Source organism: Platalea leucorodia (genome assembly GCF_965183815.1).
Source record: "Platalea leucorodia genome assembly, chromosome: 19".
In the NCBI taxonomy this organism is placed as follows: domain Eukaryota; kingdom Metazoa; phylum Chordata; class Aves; order Pelecaniformes; family Threskiornithidae; genus Platalea; species Platalea leucorodia.
In genome coordinates, this window is record NC_138841.1 from 7,975,394 (window position 1) to 7,995,038 (window position 19,645).

Sequence of the window (19,645 nt, forward strand, 5' to 3'; positions counted from 1 at the left end):
CGGGATCGACTGCGGAGCGGACGCTCCTAGGCGCGCCCCGAGCACCTTCCTCGGAGGAGCGTCTGCTGCCAGCCGCTCACCGTGGGAGCAGACAGCAACCTCCTGAAGCCGCGGATTAAATGATATGTTTTACAAGAAGAGCCAGTCAGTCGTACGCTTGGCCGGGGCTGCTGGTAAACCGCACAGAGACGTCTGGCGTACAGCCTAGTCCCCGTAGGGGAGGAGGGTACCCTGGCCGATAGAGCGGCCAAAGAGATTCGCTGAGCCATAGAGCGGCCGCTAGCGATCTTGGGGGTAGATCGAGCAAATCTGAGGTCACCACTGCATCCCGGTGGCGGGAGCCAGGACGGACCGGCTCATGACTGTGTAAGAAGCAGGAGAAGGGTAAGCGGACCTCTCCCAAGAATTATTTAAATCTTTGCAGCTGCTGAAGGGATATCAACTGGAGCCATAACTACCTGTTTCATTTACCCGGGTATTGTATATTGTATGTAGTGTATGTTGAAAATTTGTGTGTACGTGTGTTTGAGACACAGCATCGCTGTGAAGTGAGTGCGGAGTCCTGCTCCTCGGTTTCGTTGTCCCGCGAGGGAAACGGCCGGAGACGGACGAAGCGAAATAAAAAGGTTGTAAGGATGTAAAAGAGTAATTCTGTAACCCTCTGAGTGGTAAAGTGTGGACCGTGGAACTAAGTGTTAAAATACTGCGGGAATACAGGAGAGAACTGGGACCAATAAAATGGGAGGGTCCCAGCAAAGTAAAGAGATACCAAAGAAATCGCCATTAGGTTGTAGTTTATATCGCTGGAAGGACATGAGGGCGTCCTCCTGGAGGAAATGTGAATAAGAAAACTCTAATTAAGTATTGTAATCAGTGATGGCCATTGTATAAATTAGATGACGAAGAAGAGTGGCCTGTGAATGGGACTCTGAAGTATAATGCCTTGCTGCAACTCCTGTTATTTTTAAGGTGGGAGGGAAAATGGGACAAAGCTCTGTATGCGGATATGTTTTTTTCACCCTCCGAAATCACCCTGAGCGGCAGAAAGATTGTGGTTTTAATTTTGCTCCCCAAGATCCCACGGTGTTGGCTTTGGAAAAGGAAAATCAGAAAGAGTTAGGGAAGGTGAAGCGCTGTTGTTCAGCACGTAGTATTGGACAGAGGTGTTTGAAGGTGAAAGAGACACCCAGAAGGGCGGAAGAAAAGTGCCTTTCCAGAGGGATGATGCGGATAAGTGGAAGGATGCAGCTAAGAGGACCCAAGTGGGGTTGCGAAAAGGTTTGAGTGGATTACTAAGAGCTTGGACCCGGATTGGAAAGATGTGGATCTTATGTTAGATGCTATGACTGAAACGGAGAAGCAGCTTGTATTAAAGGCAGCCCGAGCTCATGTAGAACCATAGATTGAGGGACGAGTTTTACAGGGCACGGCCGAAGATCCTGTGCCCTCCAGGGACCCGCGCTGGGACCCTAATGATCCAGCTCAGTACCGTTTGTTGCAACGATACCGAGCCTGGATCAAATTGGGAATAGAACATGCGATCCCAAAGGCAGTTAACTGGTCTGCTCTGTATGCTACCAAGCAGGGGCAGACTGAACGGCCCACCAAGTTTTTCGATGGCTTACGGGCTGCTGTGAGAAGAGTAACTACTATGAAACCGGAGTCAGAAGCTGCCACACAGCAGCTGGCATCTCTGTTTCTGGGATGATCCACTAATGCTATCAGAAAGAAAGTTAGGGAAGCAGATATAAGGAATTTAGAAAAGTTGCTGGAGGAAGTGTGGCGAGTATATCGGAATGGGGAGGGAGAGGACAGAAGGAAACCGGGAAAGGAAATAGTGGCTGCGTTAGCCACATTCTCTGCATTGAATCAAACCTTGTTACCTATAAGTCAACAAAAGTGTTAATGTTGTGGGAGCAACTGGGCAGGTGGAAAAAGCTTTTTCTTGAAACCATTAACATTTGGAATTGGGAAGAGTGTGGGGATTCACAAATTTCTCTACCTGCCTGAGGCTCCTAGACTATTACTGGGAAGGGACCTATTAGAACACCTAAATCCCGAAATAGAATTGAATTGAGAATTGAGACTTGAGAAATGGGGAAATGGAATTGGAAATACCAGACCAAAAAAAAAAAATCACATTGACATTTTAAGTTTGGTTCTTACCGAACCCCAAATTAGAGAAGAAGAAATTATACGAGAAATAAAAGACCAGGTATATCCCGGAGTATGGGCCACCGATGTACGCGGAAGGGCGAAGAATGCTTCACCTGTTGAAGTTAAACTGAAAGAGGGTCGACAACCGGTAAGAATTTAACAGCGTCCCCTGAAGAAGGAGGGTAGGGAAGGAATCCAGCCAGTGACAGAAAAATGTTTACAATTAGGATTATTGAAAGAATGTGAATCTGATTTTAACACCCCTATATTGCCTGTCGGCAAACCTGACGGATCATACCTGGTGGTTCAGGATCCACGAGAATCCATATACCGTGTTGACAGTATTGACAGTATTATCGACGTGAGTCGATCCTAAGAACCACCGACGAGAGAGCGGGCATTGGCAAGCACAGCTGAAGTTTATTGCAGAGGACCAGAGAGCTGAACTCTACTGCAGGGGACCAGAGAGCTGCTTGTGGACAATTAATCGCCTCAGGAAAAGGAGTGAACCGCTGGGGACGGGAGAATGGGGGCGCAAATGTCCTCGGAAGAAAAAATCTATTTTGTGTAGATTTTTGCGAATCCTTGCAAAAAGGGGCATAAATTATGATGAAGGAAAGGTTCGGTTGTTGTTAACTTGGTTGCGAAAACACGGGCAACAAGCGAACGCAGTGACCGCGTTCCAGGTGGAGACTTGGGAGGAGGCAGGAAAAGCGTTATGGGAAGCGGCCACCAGGGGGGACAGTAATGCCACAAATGTTTTGACGACATGGCGTTTACTGAAAGACTCTTTAGAACAATTAGAGCCACACCGAAAGGCTGCAGCTTCTGCCACCGCTCCGGAGCCAACACCGCAGGGCACGCCACAAACACCGCCATCGGGTTCGTCCTCCGACATGCCCTTGCTCGCGGGTGCTCAAGCTGCACAACCGTCCACCACCACACACCCCCCACGCGCCGCTGCTACCCTCTGCGCCGTTTTCTCCTTCGCCTGCTCCTATGCCTTAAACACCTCTGCTAGACATTCCGATCCCTGCAATCAGCACCCCTCCACTCCCCCCATTATAACCTCTTACATGGTAGCATTAAGCAAACATCTCAACAAAACTGAGAAACGTGTGGTCGGGGCTCGAAGTAGAGCTTTAGATGGCCCTGTACATAACATCCAACCTGGAGATTATGTCTATAGAAGGTCTCTTGCAGAAAGAACCTTGGAGCCACGGTGGGAAGGACCTTTCCAGGTACTCCTTCACCGCAATCAAAATCAAAGAGCAGAGCAGCTGGACACATCACACCAGAGTGAAGAAAGCACCTAAATCTCCATGGAGATTTAGCTCTAGTTACATCAAGTAGGGAAGTGCAAATATGTGGAATAGCAAGCAGACTCGGAAAAACGCCAGCAATACCCCCAAAGGCTGGCCAGCTCCTGTAGGTCAGGGATGGTATTGGATCTGTGCGAAGTGGGGATAGAAGGTATTGCCTTTCGGGTGGAAGGGCCAATGTGCTGTAGGGACTGTAGTTCCTAACGTTACTGTTGCACAAAACTTAACCAGTTTACGCATGCTTGGCTTATTACGAACCTCTATGAAACCTGTAACCCATGCAACCAAGAGAAAACTAAACCCTTTCATAACGAGGCCAACCAGGTTTCATAGTTTTGCGAGGTGGTTTCTTCCATGGTTAGGAGTTAGTGAATTAGAAAAGGCCTTAGTTAACATTCCAGCTACAATGGAAATTATTACTAATGGTACAGCTGATACGCTCATGGCTCTACAGAAAGCAATTTCTTCCTTAAAACAAGTAACACTTCAAAACAGGCTAGGGCTGGATTTGCTTTTTGCTAAAGAAGGGGATTTGTGTAGGGTTGTTGGTGAACGTTGTTGTACCTATGTTAACCAAGACCAGAGGCTTGAGAAAGATTTACCACAAATTTGGGAAAAAGCCAAAATCTTGCATGAAGTGGCCCAAGATAACACATCTTGGGGATGTAGTGGCTTAATAGAAAAATTAATATCTCGGTTACCAAACTTGGCATGGTTAAAACAATTGTTTATTACGAAAATTAGAGCAGTAATTCTGTCTATGCCTCTGTGTGTAATAAATCGGTGTGCTTGGTGTTATTGCCAGAGCTCAGGGGATTCCTACAGCGAACGGAAGAAGACCGAAATTCGACGAGAATTAAATCTAACAAATATTTTGAGAAGATGCTAGATAAAGAAACATTATATTAAAATGAGATGTAGTAAAAGAATTTACTAACTGTATAGAAAAAGGGGGAACTGAAAAGCAGCTTTAGAGTGTAACTATCAAAGTTTAACTATTGTACAAAAGGACTGAAGTAAGGAGTCTTGTAATCTCTCAGCGAAGGACAGTTCCTGATGAGAACAGCAACTTGTCTTAAAAACCAGCTGAAACCAACCCTGCAGTTTGGACAAGAGTCAAGGAGCAACGGAGTCTGCGCAAGAAGAAGGGGTTACCAGCGGTGACGAAGAAGAGTCATCAGCCTTCATCCCCACGACCCCCCCGCGACCACCACCAGGAGGCACTGCGCAAGCGCATTTGGGAGGAGTTTATGGAAACGACCTCTTGGGGCTAATTTTAACACGAAGCGGGGACAGGTCATGCACATGTCTAGGCGTATTGGGAAACCTTATGTCTATGTATGGGATGACCCCAGCCCCGTGCTGCCCAGCGCTGAATAAACATACCTACTTTACACCCTTAGGGGTTGCGGAGTCTGTTTCCGCACGTCAGTTTTGGCGAGCCAGGCAGGAGAGTCTCGGCTCCTAGGCGCGCCCCGAGCACCTTCCTCGGAGGAGCGTCTGCTGCCAGCCGCTCACCGTGGGAGCAGACAGCAACCTCCTGAAGCCGCGGATTAAATGATATGTTTTACAAGAAGAGCCAGTCAGTCGTACGCTTGGCCGGGGCTGCTGGTAAACCGCACAGAGACGTCTGGCGTACAGCCTAGTCCCCGTAGGGGAGGAGGGTACCCTGGCCGATAGAGCGGCCAAAGAGATTCGCTGAGCCATAGAGCGGCCGCTAGCGATCTTGGGGGTAGATCGAGCAAATCTCCGGAGCCAACATAGCAGGGCACGCCGGTGCCGGTTCAGATCATATTATAAAAGCGATAGATTGTGAAAAAATAAAGTGTCGTTGTCATCGTCATCTTCTTCACTTGTCTTCGCTTCTCTTCTTCGCTTGTCTTCGCTTGTCTTCGCATAACCTCATACGCGGAGTCCGTGATGAATTGCCACAAGATGTGTTATCTTGGGCCACTTCATGCAAGATTTTGGCTTTTTCCCAAATTTGAGGTAAATCTTTCTCAAGCCTCTTGTCTTGGTTAACATAGGTACAACAACGTTCACCAACAACCCTACACAAATCCCCTTCTTTAGCAAAAAGCAAATCCAGCCCTAGCCTGTTTTGAAGTGTTACTTGTTTTAAGGAAGAAATTGCTTTCTGTAGAGCCGTGAGCGCATCAGCTGTAGCATTAGTAATAATTTCCATTGTAGCTGAAATGTTAACTAAGGCCTTTTCTAATTCACTAACTCCTAACCATGGAAGAAACCACCTCGCAAAACTATGAAACCTGGTTGGCCTCGTTATGAAAGGGTTTAGTTTTCTCTTGGTTGCATGGGTTACAAGGTTTCATAGAGGTTCGTGATAAGCCAAGCGTGCGTAAACTGGTTTTGTGCAACAGTAACGCTAGGAACTACAGTCCCTACAGCACATTGGCCCTTCCACCCGAAAGGCAATACCTTCTATCCCCACTTCGCACAGATCCAATACCATCCCTGACCTACAGGAGCTGGCCAGCCTTTGGGGGTATTGCTGGCGTTTTTCCGAGTCTGCTTGCTATTCCACATATTTGCACCTCCCTACTTGATGTAACTAGTGCAATTGGAGTAGGCCCCAACAAAACTCGAAATTCCATAATGTCTGTCTGTGCTATTCCCTCCTGTATTCTGGGTGGTGTTTTCTAGGTAGCACCGCTGGACACAAGGTACTCCTTCCGTCTCATTCCAGAGTAGGATTCCTTTGTGGTATCTCTGTGTACTCAGGGAGGGCTATATTGTTAAAGGCATTAGCTATCTCTGAAGAATTGGGAAAAACTGTAGCGACCACGGGGTGGCCATGTCTTGCGTTTGTGGGCAAGTGTGAGCAAATCCAGCGCTCAGACCAATTGACGGCACCAGCAATTTTGTCATGTAGCTGCAAAAAGCTATGACTCTCCCATGCCCCCAGTCTCCCTGTTAGGCTTACAATCAGCGTCGTGACAAGGTAAGCTTTCCGTGCTGTACTTGCGCGACTCTCCATGGAGATTTAGGAGCTTTCTTCACTCTGGTGTGATGTATCCAGCTGCTCTGCTCTTTGATTTTGATTGCGGTGAAGGAGTACCTGGAAAGGTCCTTCCCACCGTGGCTCCAAGGTTCTTTCTGCAAGAGACCTTCTATAGACATAATCTCCAGGTTGGATGTTATGTACAGGGCCATCTAAAGCTCTACTTCGAGCCCCGACCACACGTTTCTCAGTTTTGTTGAGATGTTTGCTTAATGCTACCATGTAAGAGGTTATAATGGGGGGAGTGGAGGGGTGCTGATTGCAGGGATCGGAATGTCTAGCAGAGGTGTTTAAGGCATAGGAGCAGGCGAAGGAGAAAACGGCACAGAGGGTAGCAGCGGCGCGGGGGGGTGTGTGGTGGTGGACGGTTGTGCAGCTTGAGCACCCGCGAGCAAGGGCATGTCGGAGGACGAACCCGATGGCGGTGTTTGTGGCGTGCCCTGCGGGGTTAGCTCCGGAGCGGTGGCAGAAGCTGCAGCCTTTCGGTGTGGCTCTAATTGTTCTAAAGAGTCTTTCAGTAAACGCCATGTCGTCAAAACATTTGTGGCATTACTGTCCCCCCTGGTGGCCGCTTCCCATAACGCTTTTCCTGCCTCCTCCCAAGTCTCCACCTGGAACGCGGTCACTGCGTTCGCTTGTTGCCCGTGTTTTCGCAACCAAGTTAACAACAACCGAACATTTCCTGCACCATAATTTATGCCCCTTTTTGCAAGGATTCGCAAAAATCTACACAAAATAGATTTTTTCTTCCGAGGACATTTGCGCCCCCATTCTCCCGTCCCCAGCGGTTCACTCCTTTTCCTGAGGCGATTAATTGTCCACAAGCAGCTCTCTGGTCCCCTGCAGTAGAGTTCAGCTCTCTGGTCCTCTGCAATAAACTTCAGCTGTGCTTGCCAATGCCCGCTCTCTCGTCGGTGGTTCTTAGGATCGACTCACGTCGATAATACTGTCAATACTGTCAACACGGTATATGGATTCTCGTGGATCCTGAACCACCAGGTATGATCCGTCAGGTTTGCCGACAGGCAATATAGGGGTGTTAAAATCAGATTCACATTCTTTCAATAATCCTAATTGTAAACATTTTTCTGTCACTGGCTGGATTCCTTCCCTACCCTCCTTCTTCAGGGGACGCTGTTAAATTCTTACCGGTTGTCGACCCTCTTTCAGTTTAACTTCAACAGGTGAAGCATTCTTCGCCCTTCCGCGTACATCGGTGGCCCATACTCCGGGATATACCTGGTCTTTTATTTCTCGTATAATTTCTTCTTCTCTAATTTGGGGTTCGGTAAGAAACAAACTTAAAATGTCAATGTGATTTTTTTTTTTTTGGTCTGGTATTTCCAATTCCATTTCCCCATTTCTCAATTCTCAATTCTCAATTCAATTCTATTTCGGGATTTAGCTGTTCTAATAGGTCCCTTCCCAGTAATAGTCTAGGAGCCTCAGGCAGGTAGAGAAATTTGTGAATCCCCACACTCTTCCCAATTCCAAATGTTAATGGTTTCAAGAAAAAGCTTTTTCCACCTGCCCAGTTGCTCCCACAACATTAACACTTTTGTTGACTTATAGGTAACAAGGTTTGATTCAATGCAGAGAATGTGGCTAATGCAGCCACTATCTCCTTTCCCGGTTTCCTTCTGTCCTCTCCCTCCCCATTCCGATATACTCGCCACACTTCCTCCAGCAACTTTTCTAAATTCCTTATATCTGCTTCCCTAACTTTCTTTCTGATAGCATTAGTGGATCGTCTAGTTTAGTGAGCGGCTGGCAGCGGAGGCTCCTCCGAGGAAGGTGCTCGGGGCGCGCCTAGGAGCATCCGCTCCGCAGTCGATCCCGCAGTCGAGCCGAGACTCTCCTGCCTGGCTCGCCAAAACTGACGTGCGGAAACAGACTCTGCAACCCCTAAGGGTGTAAAGTAGGTATGTTTATTCAGCGCTGGGCAGCACGGGGCTGGGGTCATCCCATACATAGACATAAGGTTTCCCAATACGCCTAGACATGTGCATGACCTGTCCCCGCTTCGTGTTAAAATTAGCCCCAAGAGGTCGTTTCCATAAACTCCTCCCAAATGCGCTTGCGCAGTGCCTCCTGGTGGTGGTCGCGGGGGGGTCGTGGGGATGAAGGCTGATGACTCTTCTTCGTCACCGCTGGTAACCCCTTCTTCTTGCGCAGACTCCGTTGCTCCTTGACTCTTGTCCAAACTGCAGGGTTGGTTTCAGCTGGTTTTTAAGACAAGTTGCTGTTCTCATCAGGAACTGTCCTTCGCTGAGAGATTACAAGACTCCTTACTTCAGTCCTTTTGTACAATAGTTAAACTTTGATAGTTACACTCTAAAGCCCCTTTTCACCCCCAAAGGGCCTTCTTGCGCACCCCACTTTGGAGACAGAGCTTCTGCACCAATCTGAATTGCCACATCTTTTTTATTGTTTTGTTCCTTCCCCTTCTGCTGCTCTTTTCTGTATGCCCTTCTCTTTTTCCTCTGGTTTTGCCATCTTCCCGTGAACCTGCACTCGATAAATGCAGGTGTACGCTGCGTTTCCCCAGTTGCTCTTCACCAGAAGTTTGACACGTGCAAAGGCTCTGGGAAGCGGCGCGTTCTGGGAAGAAAAGCGGGAAAAGGAAGCAGGGGTGTTAGGAGCGACAATGCAATGAAGGTGACTCCCCCGGCCAGCCCTGCTCCTGCTCAGGAACGAGCTCCTGAAAGTGGGTGGGAGCGGCTGTGGCAATCTGAGGCTCGCTGCTGGTATGGGGGCTGCTGGGGACACAGGAAGGGGGAAGGCAGCTGGCATCCTCTGCATGCCGGCCCTGCTGGGGCTCAGTCTCCCTCCCCTCTGCCCCTTCCCTCTGCTGCTTGCTCTGTGCTGGCAGAGAGGCCGGGGAGATGCTCCTGTGCGGGGGGCGGCTGCTGTGCAAGCCCACCAAGCTCCCGATGTCTGCTTGGCCTGCTCTCCTCCTGGCAGGCGTGAGAGCACGGGAGAGAAGGGGCACGCTGTGCTGGGAGGAGAGGACACTGCTCAGCCTGCCAGCAGGCCACAGGACGGAGCGACAGTGCTGGCCAATGCCTTTCACCACCGGGCTTCCCTGTTTCTTCACGACACAAAGAGGTTGCTTGGGTGGAGCGGCCGCATGTGCGGCTGGCTCTGCTGAAGGCAGTGGGTGCAGCCAGGGATATCTTGGGACTCGTGCTCCCACGGGCCTAACCCTGCCCTTGCTATCCTTCTGCTACCACCACTGCGTGCTACTCAGCCCTCCCAACCACGCCAGGTCTCTCCCGGCGGTGGTCCGGGCCCCTCGGCTCAGGGAGAAAGCATTCACGCTCTTCCTGCCATGGACTTGCAGGCAAAGCTGGTTTGCTCCCCGGCACCTTGCCCCTGCGCGTGGACCATACCTTCAGAGGGAAGGTCTGAATGGTCTCCTTTGCCACGTTGTACGTGAACGTCCCAAGGAGAGTTTCCTCTTCTCCGTCCGCATCCACTCCCTCAGGGGCAAAGCACAAGGAGAGCAGCTCAGACTCGTCCCCACAAAGAGGGCACGTACGTGCTGGATCAGCCCTGCTATCTCCCCACCCTCTCCTGGGGCTCCAGCAGTAGGCTAGCACTCGCTATGCGGGAGCTCAGTCTCGGCCTTGACTTCTGCTCAGGAACCCTGAGGTGCTTGTCCCGAACAAGTCTCAAGAGGGATGAAACCCCTAGAGCCCTTGAAGTGTCCCGCTAGGGCACTGCAGTGCTCAGGAGAGAGCAGGACGCAAACCTCAGAGGATGCACAAAAGCAAGCAAGACCCTGCCATGGCTTTCCCCCAGGGCCAGATCCCCACCAGAAGCACCCAGCAGAGACTCACAAAGACAGCGATGTCTCTGGGGGCGCTGATGACGGTCCCAGATGGAGAGACTTCTATGAAGATGTGCTGCACAGTGACGGCAGTCAGATGGACTCGTGCTGGCAACCTGATGACCACCTGGCCCTGATCCCCTTGTAAAGGCCAGCAGTTTCCTGGGGAAACATCCGGCTGCAAGCAGAACACGAGAGCAAGGAAGAGAGAGAGAGTGTTGGGGCCAACACAACGGCCCACGTAGCTTGAAGCGTAGGCGCCGTTGTGTCCGTGGGGTCTATTTTGGCTTGAAAATGAGGCGCGTGGGAGGAAATGGACAGAAGCAGGAGGCCTTCATCCCTGCCTGACTGAAAGGGGGCTCTCAGGATTATGGGGCAGAGGAGAAGAGCAATTATGAAACCGTCCCAGTCAGGGCCTAGCAGAAACACCTCTCTGCCCAGTGGCTCTGCAGGCCAGCCCCCACCTCCCGCCCGCCAGGCCCAAAAAGGCGCTGTTAGGGATGGGCGTGGAAATGGGGTCACCAGAGAGAAAGTTTTCACCCAGCTGGGGCAGAGCACTGTGGGCGAGATGCAGCAGTTTGGCTCCGTTCAGCTCCATTCCCCTCCTGAGGGGAACCATTGATTGCTAGCAAGCCCAGCCCTGTGTTCGAGCTTTGCTTTCAGGAACCTGATCAACACTGTGGGCTTGAGCAGTGCCACTGGAGCGAGAGGAGAGCCCCTGAGGTCGGTCCCCAACTTCAGAGGGAGGCCCTTCCCTGAGGACTTCTGCTACGATACCTGCAAAATAGTGTCCGGAGGGTTGGCAGTGCGAAAGAGCCATAAAACCCTGCAGCCCCAATTCTCTTTGCAGATGTAAGTCTCGGAAGTTCTCTGCATGTCGATGGTGGCACCTGGAAGGGAGGGAGCGCAGGTGACTACTGGAAGAGGCCACATTCTAGGCGGACTCGGTGCTCAGACAGTCTTTCTGATGCTGCTGGCCAGCTCCACGTCTCTCAGTGCTCTCCTCCTCCCCACGCTGCTGGGGGTGCCCAGCTGCACAGGGGAATGACGGCAGCCACGTGCCTGCTGGTGACTGCTTCTCTCACAGCGCCACGAGGAGAAGGTGTGAGCGTTCTGGGAGACAGCGGGCGCCCACGTGAATGACAGCAGACCAAAACTGAGGGCTTGCGGCATGGGCAGCAAAGGATGGCCCAGCCATTCCCTCTTCCAATGCAGTGCAGAAGAAGAGAGCCCTTCCAACAGCACAGGAACACGTGCGGGGGCAGCGGCGGAGGCCCCCGTGCGCAGACCCCCGTGCGGAGGCCGAGGGCAGGACTGGGAGGGAGTCTGAGAGAGCCACTGTGCCACAGCCTTGCTCTTGGACCCCATGAAGCGTTGAAGCTCCCCCACTTTGGAGAGCAGCGCCTGCAGCACAGGCTGCTTTGGGGAGTGCTGCAGACAAGCGCAGGGCAAGGAGACTGGGCTGCTTGTGTCCATACCAGAGCTTTTCAGGGCCCAGTCAGACATCTCGACGTAGACTTCCGAAGCCATCTGCGATGCTGCCTGGTTCACTTCCTGGGAACGCCATAAATGAACACAGAAAAGGACCACATCAGCGGGCAGTTCAGCGTGGCTGCTAGCGCCGGCAGAGGCAAAGGGTCAGTGTCAGAAAGGCAAGGCAAGCCTTGTCCACAGAGCTGCAAGACTCTGCTGCTGACGGGAGCCACAAGGACTGAGGAAGAGAATCTGTGTCCGCGGCCACGGCCATGGCCGTGAGGTGGGTTGACGAGGGTCCCCACACCCTCGTCCCCACCCTCCACGCTCTGCAGGTCAGCGGGGAGATGGGCTCGGGCCCTGCAAGCGACGGCTGGCCCCGTGAGCGTGCCTGGGTCTCATCACTGCCTCAGGAGCCCAGCCAGAGGAGCCAGAGTGCCGGCGTGCCAAGGGAAGGCTGTCGGGAGTCCTCTGCTGCCTGAAGCAGCCTGCTTAAACTGGGCCTGGAGAAGGGCCTGTGCAGCACAGAAGCTCACCCAGCAAGCCCCTGGGGCAAAGGCTGGGTTCCTGCAGTCAGCAGTCCGACCCACCAACAAGCCCAAGGAGTGCTTTCTTAGGGGTTCTGCCCAGCCAAGCTTCATTCCCCAAAACGCAGCATCACCTTTGCCCTGCTGACCTCCGCCCTCAGTTGAGCCACCTCCTGCATCAGAAGCTGCATCATTTGCCTTTGCTCCTCCAAGAAAACGCGAAAGCTCCTGCATGACAGCACGAAAGCAGATCTTGTCAGAGAGCGGCCCGTCCCCTCTGGGGAGCGTCTCAGCTCGGCAAGAAGGAGAGACACGTGTGCTTTCCCAGCTTTGAGAGTGCTTCCCTTCCACACCAGTTTGAGCAGAAGGCAAAGGCAGGTAGGAGGTATGGGAGCCCTGGCTGTTAGCAAAATGAGTGCAGGTAGCACGAGGTGGGCTGATGCTTCTGCACAGAACCAATTCCAGCTCAGGAAACGTCTCTTACCGCAGGGTCTTCAGGTCTTCTGCGGACACAAGTGCCAGCTCCTGAAAGGGAAAAACGCTCGGTTCGAGCATCCGCTACCAGAGCCACCGGGGCTTCCCAGGAGAGGCTTTCCTAGGAAGACTCGGCACAAGCTGCTGCTTCTTTGGGTCACCCTGCGTGTGGCAGCAGGAGAGCCCGTGATTTATCCAGCCGCTCTCAGCAATGCTCTGTTGCAGGAGGTGCCTGTGCCACAGAAGTCACCGACCTCTAGCAGTGCCTTTGTTCGCATTGTCCACCCTGGCAGCGAGGTCCCGCAGTAAACACCAGCTGCAATTCACATCATCAAGAGAGAGTTATTTTACTGGGGTCGCTAGCGATGCCTGCAGTCGCGTTGTCTCCTCCCTGTTGCCTTAGGGGTGGGGCAGCAGGTGAGCTGAGGAGGTGGGGAACGTGGCGTGCGGAGAGAAGACGCGCCTCTGCCCGGAAGCCATCGGCCCAGGCTTGAGGGGACTGCGCAGCCATGAGCCTCAGGTGTGCTCAGTGCCCCAGAGCTATTCCCCGCTTCCCCTCGCTGCTTCAGGGAGCCCCGAGACCAGGCTGCATGGGCTAGGAGAGGTACCTCCCCATGGGTGCCCCTGCACGGCCCCTCCCCTCTGGGAATCCCCAGTTCAGGCTTGGAAGTAGCTACGCCCTTCTCTCCCGGACTTGCAGACGAAGCAAGCCATGTGGCCCAGTGGCCAGAGCAGCAGCATGGCTGGGAGACTCCCAGTCTTACTGGCAGTCCAAAAGGCAGTCCCGGTCCAGGACGTACTCGGGAAGCGCTTGGGCCATGGGAGTTTCCGCCCATACTGGCCCAAAAGGAAAGCTGGGCAGCTGAAAGCTGGCCTCCAGCACAGCCTGGCTGTCGCTCTCAGGTGTCTGCTCATGCAAACTCACCAAGAGCCACGGGGAGCAAGAAGAAGACGACTTGGAAGATCCTCTTCTTCTGCAGGGCCATCTTTTGCCTGAAAAAGAGGGAGTCCTGTGGCTGCCCATGATCCAAGCCTTGGGCAAAGCCCTCCGCCGGTGGAGTTCCCTTTTCAGGCCGGAAAGCCACCCTTTTGGAAGCCTCCTGCTGCCAGAGAGCTGCCAGAGCAGCGCCCAGGAGGAAGATGATTTCTGTCCACACCGTTCAACACTGCCGGCAGATCTTCCCCAGAGGAAGGGCTCCAGAAGCACCATCCCAAAGGGAATGAAAATTATGCAGGGAAGTAAAGAGGCCGAGCAAACGAAGACTGCTTTTCAGCTGTCTTTCTGGTGGGGACCTTGCTCTCTCTTTGGCTCAGAAAGCAGGCCTGTTCTCACTTGCGAGCACACAGATCTCTCTTAGGGGTGTTTTTCCGCAGAGCTGGGAAGCGCAGGAGCCTTGTCTGCCTTTCCTCCCAGAGCCCTCCCAGACCTGCGCGGTCACTGGCCAGAGCTGGGGAAAAGCCTTCCCCCGTGGGGGCTTGGCTCTGCACCCAAGCGTCTGGCTACGCGGCAGTTTGCCCTACCGCAGCCAAAGTGTGGGGCTCTGGCAAATGCGTGGGACTGAGACTGCCGAGGGGCTTTGCTCTTGGCTCTCCCCGAGAATGGCCACAGCACGAGCAGTGCCCCAGCTTGGGTGCCCGACTGGGAGCCCTGGGCTGCTGGCTGGGGAACACCCTCTGCTCTCCCCTTTGCTTGCACCGGCCCTCAGACATCCCCGTTCTCTCCCCCGTCCACAGCAGAAACGTGATGTAATACGTACACGGCGGAGATGCACGTCCTCAGCAGACGTCTCCGCGGGGAGACAAGGGCGCCTGCCAGACGGCAAGTAAGGCTGAAGACTGTCCCTGCGCAAGGAAAGCAGAGAAAAGTTAGGCCTGTCTCTTGAGGTCTCTTCTCTAGGATGCTCAGCCCCGCGTGTCTCAGCTGCCTGCGGGGAGGCGGGCACCGTGTCCTACACACGCCCTCCCTGGGGCAAAGAGCAGGGCAGCCTGCACTTCTCCTGCCACTTGTGACGTTTGGCCAGAGCTCCAGCACAGCACAGCTCTCCAAGTCCACTCCCGAGGAGGTCACAGCAAGCAGCAGTGCTGAGCTTACTTGCAATTTCTGTGCCCTTGTCACACCACTTGGCAGGCCCTTGAGTGGCTGAGCCGGGAGCTGACATCGAAGAGAGTATCCCCAGCTCCACCTGCATGCGGAGGTTCCTGTCGGAGGAAAAAGACAAATGCCCGTTGCCCACCGTCCCCACGCCGCGGGAGCCGAGGCGGGCAGGAGCAGCCTGAGCGGCGGCCCTTGCCAGAGGACGGGCCGTCCCAGCAGCAGCGAGAGAGGGCAGCCCCCCCCCCCCTTCTTTCCCCATCCTTTGCTTTACACGCCTGCAGTGGGAGCAAGCTGGCAGCAGCAGACCCCTGCCTCGGGAAGCCCACCCGGCAGCACAGCGCGATTCTCAGCCCGTCCCTCCCTGCTCCCTGGCCCCGGCCCCACCCTGCCCCGCGGCAGACACCTCCCAGTGGCCGTTTGGGGAGGGGGCACGGGCTGCTGTCCCCCCCCACAGCTCCCCCCACCTCTTCCCTGGGCACTCCCAGGTCTCCCGACCCCTCTCTGCCCCGCACAGCTGCTCCCATCAGCCAGGCAGGATCGCCCCTCCACGTCCCGAGGGGGCCAGTCTCAGGCCCCAGGGGCTTGGCCTCCCCGCACAGCAAAACCGCCCCGTGCAGCAGGGCTGGGCTCCGACCCTGCAGCACGAGGCTGCCACCTCCCCAAAGGCCCCTGCTGCACACTGCCTTTTGGCTGGGAGAGTGAGCCAGGCTTTCCGCCAAGACCCGTCCCCACAGAAGGGGGCCTTCACAAGCCACGGGGCTCTTCCTTCAGAAAACTTCTGTCGGCTTCCCCAGGCTGCTCCGCACCCCACTGACCGTGCTAGGCCACGTCCGTGCTACCAGCCCAACCTGATGCCCCGGGCAGATGCCAGGCTTCGTACCTACTCGTCTGGCAGCGGCTGGGCCCTGCTTCCTCCCCGGCCGGCTGTTGGCCAGCCTCGTTCCCCAAGGAGCCTTGGGAGGGCCCTTGGCATCTTCTCTCGGGGGCCTTTCTCCTTGCCATCTCTGGGCAAAGGCAGGCTCCCCGCTCCGCTCTTCCCCCTCAGCCCCAGCAGTGTGGCCTGCCCCACAGCAGGAGCGCGCCTGCCCAGGGCAAGAGCCACACGGCAGCTGTGGGCTCCTTCCCTGCGCGCCACAGGGCTGTGCGGGCGGCCAGCTCTGACCTCACACTGGTGACTCTGACATCACACTGGGGGAGGCATCCGGCCTCAGTCAGAACCTGAGAGCAATGAAGTGAGAGAGGGTGTTGGGACCATTAGGTGTCTGGTCATGTTTAGAGCCCCAGTGTCTGTGGGGCTGTGAAAGTGCTCCCAAGGGAAGGTTAGGGTCAGAAACAGCTTTTAGTCCTGGCACCTTTGGTGTGGCTGAAATTGCTGTATATTTTCAGTTTCCGAGCTGGGCTCTGGCTACAATGAGCGGGAGACAGAGAGTGTTTTGGACTTTTAGGAGGGCAGGCAAGCGCAGAGGCCCAGTGTTTGTGGGCCTGTGTCATGGTTTAACCCCAGTCAGCAACTAAAGTGCCACACAGCCGCTCACTCACTCCCCCTTCTCCAGTGTGATGAGGGAGAGAATCGGAAGGTTAAAAGGGGGAAAAAACTCGTGGGTTGTGATAAGAACATTTTAATAATTGAAATAAAGTAAAATAGAAGTAGTGGTATTAGTGGTAGTAATAATAATAATAGTAATAAGAACATAGTAATATACAAAGCAAGTGATGCACGATACAATTGCTCACGACCTGCCGACTGATGCCCAGCCTGTCCTCGAGCAGCGATCGCTGCCCCCCAGCCAACTCTCCTCAGTTTATATACTGATCATGACGCCATACGGTATGGAATAGCCCTTTGGCCAGTCGGGGTCACCTGTCCTGGCTGTGCTCCCTCCCAGCTTCTCACTGTCAGGGTAGGGGAAGCTGAAAAGTCCTTGACTGGTGTAAGCACTACTTAGCAAGAACTACAACAGCAGTGTGTTATCAACATTATTCTCATACTAAATCCAAAACACAGCACTATACCAGCTACTAGGAAGAAAATTAACTCTATCCCAGCTGAAACCAGGACATTTTGCTATTGTCCTGAGCATTGTTTTTATTATAGTTATGCGGCTAATTTTTCTAAAAAGAAGCATATTTTTCAGGTGTGGTTTTCAAGAAACTATGCAGATTAACAAGTATATAAGAAGTATACAGGAAAAGTTAGGTCCCTGGGGCCATTGCCACTGCCTAATTCTCTTACTATTCCATTATTTACTACATATGCTTCTAGAGATACTAAATTTGATACGAGAGCAACCCTTACACAATTCCTACTTTTGGGGGGAAAAGATACACACATCTTCCCATTGTGACGCTAACAGGTAGAACTTTACCTCTGCCAGCTGGAAGAGTGCCAAATTCCTACAGTGCTTTACTGGCTCAGGACTTGACAACTGGGAAGTACTTGATGAGCTCTAGGTCTTAAATGAACAGAGAAAATAGCTCAGTGGCACACAGAAAAGACTGAAAGGAAGGGAGAAAAAAAAAAGCTGCTTATGGCTTGGATGGGCGTGCTCTTTGCTGGGTAAAAAACTGGCTGAATGGCCGGGCCCAAAGAGTTGTGGTGAATGGAGTTAAATGCAGCTGGTGGCTGGTCACAAGTGGTGTTCCCCAGGGCTCAGCATTGGGGCCAGTCCTGTTTAATGTCTTTATCAATGATCAGGATGAGGGGATCAAGTACACCCTCAGTAAGTTTGCAGATGACGCCAACTTGGGTGGGAGTGTTGATCTCCGGAGGGCAGGAAGGCCCTACAGAGGGACCTGGCCCGGCTGGATTGATGGGCCGAGGCCAACTGTGTGAGGGTCAACAAGGCTCAGTGCCGGGTCCTGCGCTTGGGTCACAACAACCCCAGGCAACGCTACAGGCTGGGGGGGGAGTGGCTGGAGAGCTGCCCGGGGGAAAAGGAGGGGGTATTGGTGGACAGCTGGCTGAATATGAGGCAGCAGTGTGCCCAGGTGGCCAAGAAGCCAATAGCATCCTGTCTTGTATCAGAAATAGTGTGGCCAGCACGACCAGGGAGGTGATCGTCCCCCTGTACTGGGCACTGGTGAGGCCACACCTGGAATCCTGTGTTCAGTGTTGGGCCCCTCACTACACGAAGGACACTGATAGAGCACAAATTGCTACTTAGCATGGAAGGTAAGTGTGGGCAGGGGCACAACCTGTGCAGGTACTTTAAGAAGAGATACCAGATCCATCCCAGACACCAAGGGAACTGCGTTTTATACTGTTCAACTTGTGTCAGTTATTTTTGTTGCAAATGACACCCCTGATTAATGTTAGACCTAGGTACAGTACCAATTACTTTGCCATTGACACACATACCTACCATGCAGTGTTTAGGTGCAGCCTCACTACAGGCTGTTTAACATCCTTGAAAAGTAAGACTAGCTAACATGCATTTCTAATTACTGATCATCAGTGAGCTACTGCTAAACCGCATGTTTTAGCGGTGTCCAGGAGCGTGTTTCCTGGCACCTACTCAAGTTCTTCTTTGATGGGTAAGCAAAAGCCAGCAGCCACAAGCCCTTACCAAGACTGTGTCTTGCAGCACAGAACACAATTCCTGCCTACTACCACATGGCTCTGGCACTTTCCTTCTTGGGCGCTGTAAAATGAACTGAAACAATTCAGTGCGCTGGTATTTGTCTTACTCTTTAAAGGACTCAGCAGTGAATTTCAAGAAACAGACGGTTATCAAGAGGAACTATACAAAGTATTACATTGCTTAACTGACAGTATAACTGACAGCTTAAGTATGCAAAGGCATCTTAGAAATGCTGGAAGATGGATGTTGAATTATTACCATAGAAGTATCACACTGGAATTAACCAATTTTAAGAAGCTTGTAAGCTCCTGCTGCAGGAGCTCCTGCAGACACCGCTCCCTCCCCGCGCTGCTGCTGATGCACCCGCGGTGACGGAGGATCAAGCGTGCCCCAGGCCCGGCTCGCTGCTGCCAGGACAGGCCGTGGGGGCCTGGGGCTGCGGGACAGGCCTCGGGGAGGTGCTGGGGCCGGGGCAGCTGCAGGGGCCGAGCGGGGCCGCGGCGGATGCGGGGGGCTCCGGGAGTCGGGCTGCCCGGTGCCTGTGCCCGGGGGGATCTGTCTCCATCTCCTTCCCCTCCCCAGCTCTCGGGTCGGTCCTGGGGCTGCCCCGGCCAGGCCCGGCTCCAGCTTGGAGCTCCCCCCGCCACCCGCGGGGTTCCAGCAGGCAGGAGACACCCCCACGCCCGCCCAAGGGCCTCACTCCCCTCACGGGCAGCCCCAGGCCTCACCTCAGCCAGGCCGCAGCTGGAGCTGCACCTCCCGAGACCAACACGGCTGCCAGGAAGGTGAGCGTGGGGCCATGACGGCTCCGGGCATGCCCTGGTAACCAACGCGGCCGCCCGGCAGCCCCATGTCTCAGGACTACAGCTCCCGGCATGCCGTGCTAACCAACATGGCCACCTGGCGGACATGTACCCCAGGACTACAGCTCCCGGCATGCCACGGGGCGCAACTGCCCTGCTGTCTGACCCTGCGCGGCCACCGTCCCCCGCCCCGGCTGGGCCCTGCCCCACGAGCAGGCCCCATGGCCGCCTCCGCGGGGCTGCGCTGGCCCCAGAGCCCCGGTGGAGAGGGAGGAGGAGGGGGAGAGGGGGACAGAGCGGCGGAGAAGGGTGGGGCAGGGCGGTGGGGTGGCCGGAGAGGGACAGGAGACGGACAGAGGGAC

At 53.8% G+C, this 19,645-nt stretch overlaps 2 protein-coding genes across 2 annotated transcripts in view; both read right to left on the minus strand.

Moving 5' to 3' along the window:
• Positions 1–3,036, minus strand: part of LOC309598917 (sperm-associated antigen 4 protein-like) — a gene marked incomplete at both ends in the record, with an annotated part of 31,964 nt that extends 28,928 nt beyond the window's left edge. The window contains 2 exons of the mRNA XM_082329945.1: positions 2,456–2,529; positions 2,970–3,036. Of these exons, the coding sequence (XP_082186071.1) occupies positions 2,456–2,529; positions 2,970–3,036 (141 nt within the window). The remainder of the gene's footprint in view (positions 1–2,455; positions 2,530–2,969) is intronic.
• A 5,886-nt stretch (positions 3,037–8,922) lies between these two features.
• LOC309598918 (sperm-associated antigen 4 protein-like) lies at positions 8,923–12,521 on the minus strand (the record flags this gene model as incomplete). Its single annotated transcript, XM_082329946.1, has 6 exons — positions 8,923–9,099; positions 9,891–9,980; positions 10,341–10,508; positions 11,108–11,220; positions 11,809–11,884; positions 12,465–12,521. 6 exons carry the CDS (start codon positions 12,519–12,521, stop codon positions 8,923–8,925), a joined length of 681 nt encoding a protein of 226 aa, XP_082186072.1.
• Positions 12,522–19,645: the final 7,124 nt, after the last annotated feature.